At 50.2% G+C, this 12,617-nt stretch overlaps 1 protein-coding gene across 2 annotated transcripts; it reads right to left on the bottom strand.

The window, feature by feature from the left end:
• Positions 1-2,065: 2,065 nt before the first annotated feature.
• Positions 2,066-12,519, bottom strand: POPDC2 (popeye domain containing 2). 2 transcript variants are annotated; one of them, XM_054837158.1, is made up of 4 exons: positions 11,589-12,519; positions 9,262-9,370; positions 6,323-6,827; positions 2,066-2,520 (listed from the first exon to the last, which is right to left on the bottom strand). In XM_054837158.1, exons 1-3 carry the CDS (start codon positions 12,131-12,133, stop codon positions 6,369-6,371), a joined length of 1,113 nt encoding a protein of 370 aa, XP_054693133.1. In that variant the 5' UTR covers positions 12,134-12,519; the 3' UTR covers positions 2,066-2,520; positions 6,323-6,368. The 2 variants fall into 2 exon arrangements, with proteins under 2 accessions (XP_054693133.1, XP_054693141.1); XM_054837166.1 differs by having other exon boundaries at positions 6,461-6,827.
• Positions 12,520-12,617: the final 98 nt, after the last annotated feature.

Raw genomic sequence — 12,617 nt, 5'->3', positions numbered from 1 at the left:
TAATCAGAATGAATCTCCTTCCCGTAACAGGACTGGAGCAGCTCTTCTGGCTGTTGGTTTGTTCTCTTTGAAGCTCACATGAAACAGACACCAGGAGCACGGCAGTGCTCTTGCATCCAATTTTGCAGTGCTTTGAACTGCCCAGAATAGAAGGTAATAGGAGGAGAATGGAGCATCATAGCAACAGGGCCACCTAGCACAAATTAGTCCCAGGAACTCAGCACAGCCCTTCAGACCTCGAAAAGCAGCCAGGGTCTGGGAAGATCTGGAGGAAGATTACAACATGAGGAACACATACATAGAAACAGCCCTCACCCATCCATGCCTTTTCCACCACCTTGAGGCATATGCAAATGAAAGAGAAGACAAGTCTTACATCACTTTTGCCCACAAACCACATCTTCTGTAGACTGTGTTCTCTGGTTCCCTGGACTGGCTTCACTGGGTGATACAGAAGTGCACCAGGAACACTATGGTCAGGAGTGACATGCTAAAGGCATTTCTGCTGTGAGGAAGCCTTGGTCATTTGGCAAAAGCTGTCACTTTTGCTTCACTAGACAGAGTCACTGCAGACTTAGCTCCTGCTTTCAGCTCACATCCAAGCTTTTGGGCCATGGCACATGGCTGTTTGGAAGGCCAGCTAACAAACCCCATCTCCAGCATACACTCAGGACAGAGTTAGAGCTGGGCTCTGACAACCTGACAGAGATCCGAGTTAGTTGGTGCCATGACTGAAGAGTTTCCAGGAAGCTTCCTACTGAAGACTGGAATATAACCTCAGCAGGCACTTATGAAGGATGGTGTGTAATTCAGCCCAACCCAGCCCACTGCTTCAGGGAGGTGTATAAAGCACCACAACAGACACGGTTTCATTGTGCATTTCTGTTCCTTTGCAAAAGGGACCCTCAGCAACTCTCCTATTAATTTGCTGGAGACATTTCCTAGCTGTGAAGGGCAATGAGGTCAGGCTGAAACAAGAATGCAGCAACAGAGCATGGTGACAACCATTAGCAGGATGATCCCCAGGCCTGATGCAGCCCTGTTCTCCTGCCCTGGGGTGACAGCAAATGCAAGCAGCGGTGTACACCATGGATTCCACATACCCACCACTTCAGAGGCCTTTGCGGACCTCAGCAAGAGTGTCAGATCCCGAGGGCACAGATCTCACCCAGCTGAGACTTGCGAGACATGCCAAACCAGTCTCTGGGCCACAGCCCCCATGTGAGCGGCACAAGGCAGGCAGGGCGGCCTCCACCAGCCCCAGGCTGACACAAAGCCAGGCCCGCACACAGAATGGCCGTGCCCCTGCGTGTCTGTGCCAAGAGGCACTGAAGAGCACCCTGCTCTGTGCGTGCTGATGGGAGGGACTGATGCTCCTCACTCCTTCCCTGGATGTCTGCCATGGAGAGGCTCCTACCCTCACCACCCACGCTCTGTGGGACAGAGGATTCCTGTACCTGTACTGCCATCTCTGATTCCCTGACAGAAGAAATGGCTGGGGAGGCTTGCCGGCAAAGCCTTTTGCAGCTGAATTGGGAAGAGGCCTTCCATCTCCACGCTATTTTCATCTAAGATATTGCACTTCTTCCTACCAGTGTCTGCTCTCCCCAGAGTTGTTTTGTACTCATTCATTTCTTCCCTCAGTGTGTGCACCCTGAGGTCATCCCCCGCTGAGCACAAAAAAAACAAAGAAAAAGGGTTCAGGCTCTCCTTCTTGCCTGCACCTGCCCCCAGTCCCAATTCCTCCCCTTTCATATTCCATATGAATCAACTCAAACGACTGACCTTTCACCAGAAGTGAGTAACTTCTTTGAGAAGTGGAGCTTGTCATACATGAGAAATCCTAACCCCTGGAAAAGGAATTTCTGGTCTTAGTCCAGCGGATGCCCGGTGAGGTGCATGATATCAAATCTCCCTATCATGCTCTCCATTGCAACCCCATTACCAAAACCATCAGGCAGCCCACATTACAAGCTTATTACCAAAGCCATCAGGCAGCCCATTTTCCCCTGTCCTTTCCCCTGCCTTGAGATCATCTCAAACCTTTCAAATCCTCAAACACCAGTAGTTTCATCTCTGACTTTAATGGGAATCATTAAATCAAAGGGAACACAGATTCTGCGAGCAGGCTGGTATCGCTTGCAGCGGTATCGGTGTACCTTGTTATCAGAGCTGCCGCCACAGCTCAGAGAGGCAGGACTAGAAAACAAACCAGGGAAGAACACTGGGGCAGACAGCTCTGGTGAACAACCGTGGGGTGGGAGGTGCTGGAGTGTCACACCACAGTCTCACGCGTGTGCTTCACGTGCTCCTGAGTGTACATGTCTGCAGGCAGACGTCTCAGTGCTTGCTAAAGAGTGTCTCTCTGGTCAGAAACCCGTGTGAGCAGATGCTCCCTTGGAGAGGCTTCAGGATCAAACCAGCCTGTTGTTCCCTAGAGTTCGGGGGTGTGAGTGGGAGCCAGAGGGGCTCGTCCTTTGCAGAGAGCGTGGGGGTAACTCCGGAGAAGGTTTTCAGAGGCTGCAGAAGGAAAGCAGTGGAGGAGAGGGGGAGGAAAATGAGAGAGGGGAAGAGATAGAAAGAAAGAGAGCACCATTATTATCACAGGAATAATTCTTACTTCCAAACTTTTCCAAGAGACAAACTTCATGGAGCCCATCACTAGCTCTCCTTCTCCCCTCCCCTCCTAAATTAGCATGCAAAACTATGTAATTCTTCAACATGTGATAAATCAGAAAATGGAGTTACCCACCCATCCTGAGGCAGCAAAACCAAATCCCTCCAAAGCACCTTCTGTAATATCAGTTAAAAGCCTACAGCTCCTTTGATTTTGCTCTCAAAGCGGGTATAAACCAATTCCTACTAACTTAGATACTAAGCTACAGGCCATCAAGCATCCATCCATCTGCCTCACCCATCAGATAGAAAGCCAGCCCCCAGATCTAACTCTACAAAACTAAGTAGCAGCAGCCCCACATCTTGCAAGCGCTTGATAGCAATGAACTAGAGCAAATGCGATATGAAAAGGGGGATAAAGCAGGTGGCTTTTGGTTGTTTGAATTTTCATGCAAGGAATAAAGCTTAGTTTGCTACGAAGCATTAAGCTATACAGCAGTACGCTGTTAAAAGAAGTTTTGAACAGAACCTTTGAAGCTGCCTCTTTTAAACAGGCAGCCTGTAAGTTATTGAAATATCTCTCCTCCTCAGAGAAGTATGTGCTTATCAGCGGGATATCACAGTCTGTCTTGCTCATAAGCAGATGAGAAGCTCTTTCAAGGAACTAGATGATAAGAATAGTAGGCCAATATATGTCCCAGGAATATTTTGTGCTGCATGATCTTCGCGGGACTTTGGGCATTCAAGAATTGCCCTCCTGCACTGTGGCATAGCAAGGTGGCCGTTGCAGTGACAGAAAATGAAAAGGAACGTGATCCATAGAAGCAGTTCAGCATGGGGAATTTAGAGAGGTGGAAGGTGATTACCCAGGTTGGAAGTTGCTAGGGAAGCAGATGAGAGCACAGACCTGGGGAAAGCCCCCGGGGAGCTCTGATCTCTGGGAGCGCAGCTATCGCTTACTTCAACCAATGACACTGCAGGGAATATCCCTGTTTACGATGGATGTTGTCACCACTTCTAAGGAAAAAGTTATGAAAGCACTTTCCCTGAGCTGTGGCAGACCTGCTCAGATCATCTGCTGCGCTGTGACAAGTGCCTGGCCAGAAGGAAAAACTGCAGCCCCTCCGTATCACTAATTTTTGTGGTTAGGCGCTGAGGTTGCTGTGGAATATTGTCCAGATGTGACAATTGCTGTTGTGCTGCTGGGACGTGAAGTGATTAGGACACCCATGTGGTGAGCAGAGTAAGAAGGAAGTGCTCGTTCCACTGTTATGGACACATATAACCAGACTTAGACTTCCTTGTCTAAGTACCTTAGAAATTAAAATACCACACACTGGCTATTGTCTCCAGACTGACAGACAAGGAAGATCCTCCTCCTCTCCCACTGCTAATATCAGCCTCTGAAACATTTTGGCTTTTATTGCAGGTCTCTACTACAAGTATCAGCGCACCTTGATACTGCCTCATTCACAAGATCTAGAAAGACAAAAGCTTCCAACATGTTTTAAAAGGATTGTGTGAAAGAAAGAATAATTTTGGGCTGTGTAGCACAAGCTTTGCCCAACACACACATACACACACACACCTCTTGCGTGTATGTTCACAGTATTGACTCAGTACCAAAAATGGGTGGAAACTAGTGAAAAAAAGCTACGGTGCTCCTTGTCTCCTTCCTCTTATAATTTCATTTGAAATGCTGATTTTATTGAGTTTGGTCAACCAGGAGACTTCTGCCAATGACTATACAAGCAAAGCATAGACAAAGTGACTTCGCCACATTTACAACACTAACTGCATTCATTTTTGATTACATCTATGCAACAGACATGCCTGACAGTTAGAAGGATGGCTGTCTCATAAGGGATTCCGTGTTCTTGCCTCTCCACATAAGGACCAAAAAAGCTGCAAATTCATATCTCCAGCAGTCTACCAGCAGAACCAGGGACTTCACATTCCTAGGACTACTAAGCTAGAAAAAAAATGAAGATGGTTTTTTCTCTGCCTCCATTAAAAAAAAAAAAAAAGAAAAGCAAAACTCCTGCTGACTCTTTATCTGATTCAAACAAAATGCACTTGTTCCTTCAGTTTCTCCATATCCCAGATTTTAAGTCTGGAGGCATGGAAGCAGTACAGCAACAGGCACATGACTCAACTCAAAGCAGAACTGTACAAAACAGGAATATCTTCCAGTTCCACTGTGCTGAAACACTAGGAACAGCAAATGGATAAAACAGTGAAAAACGCTGCTTCCACCAGAGACCTACTGCAAATAGCAAGTGCTGTCTGACCCAGACAGCCTTTTGATATAGAGCACCTAAGAGGGATGGTACCTTTGCCATCACAGTGGTGAGGCTTGTACACAAGCACTGCAAGGTAGGGAAGATTACTGTAGACTTGCCAGAGCTTGTGCCAAGAGTCAGTGTGTCCTGCTTCATGCTCCCTGCCCCTGAGTCCACAACCTGAGCATTTGCAGCACAACAGTAGACCCAAGAGGGCTCAGGGAAGACCAGGGTGTGATGGTGCATCGTGTTTGAGGATGCCTGCTGGAAGATGGCCTCCCCAGCTGCAGCCCAGCCCTGCAACTTCCTCCCTGTCACGCAGACTCAACCGGGACACATGCAGTGGTTGCTTCTAGGAAGAAATCCCAGTCCCAGGCTTGGTGTCTGGCAGCTGGATGCCAGAAAGCAGCTATTACGGGGCAGAAGCAGGAATGCACATTTCGGGGTCTGCAGCTGGTGTGCAGCGGTTGGCTAAAAGTAGCTCACTGTGGAATTTCTCTCTTGGCCACTTGAACCTGAATTTCAAGCACAAGCCACCTTCCCATCTATTTCTGTTTGCCTGCATTCCTCCTCTGCCCCAATATCGACCAGGCCTGGGAATTTTTCCCTTGCAGAGCAAGGAGTTGGCATTTTGAAAGAAAGCATCTGATTCCCACTCACCTGAAAGCAGAGTTTGGGGCACGTTAAAAGAACGTGTAGACCATCAACCCAGCCAGGGTGACTGGAGGCAAGAGCTGTGCCACGCAGTGCAGTCTGCATACCTTACTGATCTGGCTGAGCCGAAGCTCAGCAGAAACAAGGAGGATACAGTGAGTGCTGGGATGAACTGCGCTGGGCAGGGGGACAAAGGACTCTGAGCTTTCTCCCCCTGCCCAGACTGAGCACTTGCAGGGTGTACAGAAACTCCTGGCTATCAATCTGCTGTAAAGCCTGGAGCTGCTTCTACCCCTGACAGCATCTCCTGGGTTGTCTGCTCTCTCACCTGCAGACATCTTCCTCAGCCTAATACTGTAGTATCTCCAGGCACAGCTCTACCTCATGGTGAGCCAGGTCGAGCCCTGTGGTGTCTCTGTGGACGCTTGTGTACCACCTGCCAGCCTGGACACCGTTTCAGTTTCTCTGCCTCCCCTGAGGGATGGAGAGAGGACAGGGCAGGGAAGAGCTTCCTACAGCCAGGTTATTGGCCCTTCCACCCCACAGTGCAACTGGTGCCTGGAGTCAAGCCTTCATCCTGCTGCTTCTCCTTAAGAAAAAATCACACAGATGAAGCCCTCTTCCCAGGATTCTTTGGGGCAACAGGCAAAAAAAAAAAAAAGCTGCAGAGGAGCAAACCCATGGCAAACTAGAGTGAGAAGCTGGGGGCCACTGCTTTGCCTGGGCAGTTGCATCGCAGGAAGGACTTGCTTCCACAAGTGGGTACTTACACAGGGGTCCCACACAGGGTGAGGCGTGCCCATGCCAGGAGTGCCCTCACTTCATATACTCCCCTTCGCTCACATAGTCCATAAAAGACCCCGGCAACTCAGCAAAATCTTCCAAGACAAGACTGGTGGAGTCCTCACCCAGCAGGTCACTGTCAGGACGGGATGCCCTGAGGCGCGGAGCCGGCGGCGGCGGTGGTGGCGGCTGCGGAGGAGGCTCAGAGGCACCAGCCTGGCCAGAGGCAGGCGTCAGCTCCTCACAGTCCTCCGGCTCCCCCTCGGAGGAGGCCGGCCCAAGGACGTGGTAGAGGCTGGGCAAGCGGATATCGAAGCGAAGGCCGAACTTAGCGAAGAGCTTCTCATTGAGGGAGTAGAGCTTCTCCGAGATGTCATAGCCCAAGTGGGAGGAGAAGAGCCGGGCAACATAGCGGTCCTTCCTCAGGAGAAGATACAGCTTCTTCCTTGGCCAGGTGATGAAGCTGCAATCAGTCTCAGCCGTCAGCGTGACCTGTGGGGCAGAAAGGGAGCAGAGTAAGCCCCACTGCGCAGTCAGGGGTCACCCACCTTGGGGCTGCATGCTTCTCTTTAGTGAAGCACCCAGCCCCTTTGACGCCTGCTCTCCTTGGAGACAGCGGGGATGGAGAGCCAGGTTGCCCAAGCCAAACGATCAGATAAATCCTTACCTGCCTCTGCTTCCTCTCCCCAACGAGCCAGAGACCCAGTTATCCTATGCCATTAGCGGCATGACCTTCCTTAACCTAGCCACATGACCAGCTACACTTCACCCTCTTGCTTTCAGATGATGCTCCCTGTTGACACCCAAGTGATGTAGCTGAAATGAGCAGCGTAGCACAGATGGCCTTCTCCCTCTATAGAAACATTATGGAGGGAGATGTTGCTGTGTGCCCAGCTGGCCCAAGTCACCAGTGGGTAGCCCTGCAGCAGTCTACCGCCCTGTCCTGCTGCTGGGTCACACGCCCCCTGCTTCAAGAAGCCCCTGGGTATGGGAAGGGCCACCTGGAAGGCTTGCCTTGCCACCCTACACCAGAGGGACATCCCATCTTGCCAGCTCTGCTGTGTCCTGTAGGGTTGAATGGCCTCAAAGGATGCACGGCACAGCTCAGTGAGAGAGGAAATAAAAGGGGTTTACTGTGTTTGTACGTAGATAGGGAACTCACTCAAGGTTTTATTGGGTTGATTTTAGAGAACATTTCGGTTTGCTTTGGGTTTTGCCAATGCAAACAGAGCCATTTTTATCCCTAGCTGTAAGAACAGGATATTAATAATAAAAAAATTATACAATGCATAAGTGTATATTGTAATATATAAATTTAATAATAATAAAAGGGGGTAAGAAACACAAGAAGGGTCAAACTGCCTTGGGCCAAAGAAGAACATCCGAGTGTAATGGAGACACCGGCATGTGAACAAGTGCTGGAGCCAAAATATCCCGGGGGCTCCCTTTCACTCTAGATCCAGGGGTCTCCTTGGCCAGCCACCATGGCAGAGGGCCACTGGGAAGCTGAACACGGCTTGGCTGCATGTGTGTGTCCTTGGGTTTGATATTTAATGCCACTGCCATGCAAGCAGCTGCCTTATGAAAGAAATATAGGAGATAAAACCTGAGAACTTTCCCAGGCTGAGGTGAGTGAGAAGAACAGTCATATAGAAACTGAAATGACCAGAATCTCATTTTCCTAACCAATTTCTGGCACAGCAATTGAAAGCCTCTGCTTCTTGTGAGGGATTAAGCGAGAGGTAATAAGAAAACCTGCCTCCTAACCGGAGCAGCAGGACAGATTTCAGTCATGACTCTTAGGTGAATACAATCCTGGAGCTAGCAGCAATCTGCTGCTGGGTTGAAGCCCTGTGCAAAACATGAGATACCCCCACCCCTAGTACTGCCATGCTGTTGTTTCCCTTGTCAACTCCATTATCTTGGCCTGACATCCCTATTTCTGCTTATGAGCTGTAGCCCTGTGACACAGTCACATGGTCAGCCATCTCCTGCAACCGTTCCTCTTGCAACCCATAATCACCTGCCATGGCGTAGCTTTCAGAAGCAACCACCATGACCCGTTCACACAGTACATGGGCCAAATTCAGACCTGAGGAAAGCAGATTCAGAGAGCTGTCCTGGTTTAACCAAGTCCGAATGTGGCTGCCCTCATGAGAAAGCATCATCATTCTTTCATGATTGTCCCATGCAAAAACCCCTCCTCATATGTCCTAACTGACATATTCTAGGCTGACATCCTGACAGGGATCAGCCTGTCCCGGGATGTGAGTTAAAGACAGAGAGATGTGGGCTTAAGTAATCTCCTCCAGAAGGAAAGCCAAACAAATACTGTGGGGTGTTGACAGCAAGAGCAAAATCCTTTCAGTTGCTGCAAGTAAAAATTGGTCTGGCCTCTCAGCAGGGGATTCTTCTGCTCAGAAAGAACCATATTCGGGTGTGAATCATCCTTTCTGCTTCTCCACCCCAAACACATCACCATCAGAAACTTCTGTGAGGAACAGGATATTTATGGATTTACATCACTGCTGCGTATTGCCATGGCTGCCATCTTGATGCTGGCACGATGTGCCCTGCTAGCAGTGTGCAGGGCAAATGCATCAATACAGGTACTAGGGAACGCTGTGATGGAAGAGAGCCAGCAATCTGATACCTCATCTCCCTGCTAAGCTGGAAGGAGCACCATGCTCCACCCTCCCTGCTATCAGCTGATAGTAGGAGCACACACTGAGGTCTTCAGAGGAAAGTAGGAAAAAAAGATGACACAGTTGATCGCACCATCCTGTGCTGGCTAAACCACGAGGAAGGGCAGGAGAGTTCCCAATTAGCTTTGAATGGCACAAAGAGCCCCCTCCACTCCCTTCTCAGGCACGCAACGAAGGGGCAAGGAGCAAGGCTGGGCTGCTGCGGGGCCACGCGGGGTTACCTGGAAAGTTCCTTCCTCGGAGGGTCGCAGCGACTCCCACTCTGGAGAGTCCAGGAACTGGTACGGAAAGACGTAGTGAAGGAACTGCCCGTCCTGGCTCACTCGGATCCTGCAGAGAGGACAGGTGAGGCGCACAGACTTAGGCCACAAAATATATGTCAAATGAACCTGGTCAGCTCACACAACATGCAGGCAGCTGGTCCCAACAGGGAGGAAAGGGCTTCTCCCCATCTCACACATGTCTCATACCCTCTCCGGGACAGTTGCAAATGCTCCAGTCTATGGGACTGTCCCCCCTTTGTGGGAAACAATATTTGCTGCCACTTCCCCATACTCCATCTGTTTTCTGTTTCCTGCTGTTACACCTAGAACCCCCCAAAATCACATTGGCCATCGTTCCTGACATATCACACTGCGAGCTCATAGTTTGCTACACGTTACCATTCAATCTCCCTCGGCCTCTGTGCTTTCAAAGTATCCCTTCCCCCTACTTTTGCTATGATTGCCTACCAATGTCAAGGTCAAACTTGCACCCAGCTTGGCTGTGGGAGCAGAGAAGGACAGCTGCACAGGCCTGGGGCAATGGCAGGGCACTCGAGCTCTGTTTGTAGCTCTGCACCACCAGATGTGGGGCCTTTTGCCTCCATGTCACCACATTCCCCTGTTGTACAACGCACAAAGGCAATTCTAGCTTTCAGGAGTTACAAGGCTCAGTTCACTGTTGACTTCCAGTCAGCTGGGAGCGCTGCCTGGAAGGGTCAGGGATTGCAGGGCAGGTTTCCTGATCCAGGCGCATTCTGCATTTCCAAGCCCCTCCTTGTCTTGCTCTTGTTCAGTGTAAGAGGGGGCACCATAATAGCAGCAATGCTCTGCTGGGTCAGCAAGGACCTCACAAGGCAATAAAGTGGGTACCAGGAAATGCAAATCAAATCCCATCTCCACAGAGCATCCTATACCAGCCATGACACATACTTCCCACTGCAAAAGAGAGCAGAACTACCCCACCAACACTGGCTTACTGTCCGTTGCAGCACTTTCATGCCCATGGAGCAGCATGAGATTATCCAGTGCAGGGCAAGACAGCACAGACTCTTCCCCACTGACATTATCTGCAGATACGGTAAGCTTCAAAGCAAGCTGCTCAGCACAGACGTTTGGTAAGGGGAAAGACATCTAATGGAAACACACGTTCCCAATTTCCTCCCAGTGCTTTGACATTCAGCACTGGTCAGTGGTCCCAGTATGATCTTAACACGTTCTAGAAAAGGGTCAAACACCAAAAAAAGGAAGGACAGCCCTTCTTCTTTACACATCCCCTCACCCCCACCACAGAGGGTGGACCACCGCAGTAAAACATGGGCCCCACGTGATGCTGGGTTTGTCTTCCCAAAGGAAAATCCTTGAGACACACACCTCCTACAGCTCAGCACTGCTCCCATTTACAGATATCCTTCCTTTCGCACTCTCACTTGACATCCACACCAAGTGCCTGGCTAGGAAACCAATATCATTACTATTTGTATGCATTTGGATTTTGCACATCACTGAGATATGCTCATAGAGGTATGCCACAGCATCTCAGGTCAACAAATGCCAGTACTTCATCAGCACAGTTCACGCAGTAATCAAATCCCCAATGTGACTATCTAGAGATCCCTGAGGTTCTCCCTCCTTGGTGGTCCAGAGGAAGGAACATCATGACAGCACAGGGAAAGAAAGAGGCCTCATGAGGTGGGATCCACCACAGGAGAGCATTCTCTCTTTTGATGAAGTGACCCTCAAAGTGAAAAATTTCAGAGCCCTGAGGGTTGAGGTGTTGGGAACAGGGGTGGAACCTCTCCCTGAACGCTTCTGGCCAGGGGGAGCAGGTGAACTGAGGACTCGGCATACTCAGTGCACAGCTGATCGCTCAGAGGTGTGTCTGGTACCCCCAGAGACCACAGGTCCAGCCACACTGCCCTCCTGCCTTGAGAAACACTCTCTCACAGCCAGTCTGCTCCCATCAGAAATAAGATCACTTTAAAATGACAGAGAAAGAGGTAAGAATTTCCCAACAGTATCACAGCAAGGGAAGGCTGGCTGCTTCACTGCACATAGCTTGATTCTGCAAACCGTTCCCTGAAATATTTTAATTTAGAAAAACAAAAGAAAACAAAAACATCCCCCAAAAGCAAATTACCTCCGTCCTCAACAAACAGATGCATATCTCAAAGCCCTTTCAGAAGAAGGAAACAATCCTCACCCTAGTTTCTAGAGAGGGTGAAAATACAACAGTGACCCACGGTGCTTTGCTGTCAGACTCTGTTCAGAAACAGGAGAGCCTTTACCTGCCAGACAGCAGCAACGAGAGGCGGTCGATGGGCGTCTTGCCCTCCACCGCGTAATTCTGGTCTCTGACTAGTGACTGGACTTGCTCTTCACAGCACTTCACGATTTCTTTGTAGACATCCAGGGGCACCTGCAAGGGCAGGTACATGGTCTTGTAGAGGAGGTCAAACTCTTCCGGGATGGTGTCTCTGCGGAGCCGGTAAGCCAGGTGAGCCAGCTGAAGCAAGCAGATGAGGACCAGCAGCATGTTCCAGATGAAGATATCCAGCCCACAGGCGCTCAGCCAGCCCCAGAGAGCATAGCAGAAGTAGCCTGGGGCCAGGAGGCCAAAGATGTAGAGGGACCCAAAGATACCACTTCCCCCCATGTAACCCAGGAGGACGATGCAGCTGGCCAGCTGGTAGGCTGCTCCCTCCATAATCTCCTTCCAGGCATCGCACACCGGAGGCTGGAGAACAGCCTGGTCCCAAGAGAGGCTGCTTGCGCTCATCCTTCCCCACTCCCCACCCTCCCCAGCCGTCCTGCGCTCAAAATGAATTGTCATACACAAAGGGTGCTGCAGAGGTCTGAAATCAGAGCTGCTGGGTAGCTGCTGTTGTTGTTCCTCCTCCTCTTGAGCGCCGGCCGGCCCCGCAGCAGCACGCTTCAGAGAGACATGTTAAAGTGCCGCCAAACGTTTTCGTGCCCCAAAAGGCCTCGTTTTTCCTCTTCGTGGCTCACAAACCAGCAGCTGGACGCTTCCTTAGCCACGCCAGTGAGAAACAGAGCTGGCAAATATGAGGCCAAAAGAGCTCAGCTGAAGAAAGAGTAGAGGCCATTAGCTGGAAAACTCTCAGACGGGACAGAGATCTTGTTGCACTGCCTCTCTCGCCAGCCCTCCAGCAACTGGAAATAGCGACCGTGAGAGAGCAGCGGAGGGAGCTGGTGTTGAGTGTGGAATGTGTATCACTTGGCAGCAGAAAGGAGAGAGACCCCAAATGGATAACCATGTTTGGAATTGAAATCCAAGGAGTAAAAGCAGCGAGGAG

This window comes from Grus americana, chromosome 1 (genome assembly GCF_028858705.1).
Source record: "Grus americana isolate bGruAme1 chromosome 1, bGruAme1.mat, whole genome shotgun sequence".
NCBI lineage: Eukaryota > Metazoa > Chordata > Aves > Gruiformes > Gruidae > Grus > Grus americana.
Note: the sequence above shows the minus strand (reverse complement) of the source record. Positions and strands in the feature narration are given on the sequence as shown.

Excerpts from the sequence above, each read along its gene's own strand:
- POPDC2 (XM_054837158.1), bottom strand. The coding sequence starts at position 12,133 with ATGACAATTCATTTTGAGCGCAGGACGGCTGGGGAGGGTGGGGAGTGG. Across the intron at positions 9,371-11,588 it reads TCGTTGCTGCTGTCTGGCAG|GATCCGAGTGAGCCAGGACG; the intron begins GTAAAGGCTCTC and ends TCCTCTCTGCAG. Across the intron at positions 6,828-9,261 it reads CCGAGGAAGGAACTTTCCAG|GTCACGCTGACGGCTGAGAC; the intron begins GTAACCCCGCGT and ends TCTGCCCCACAG.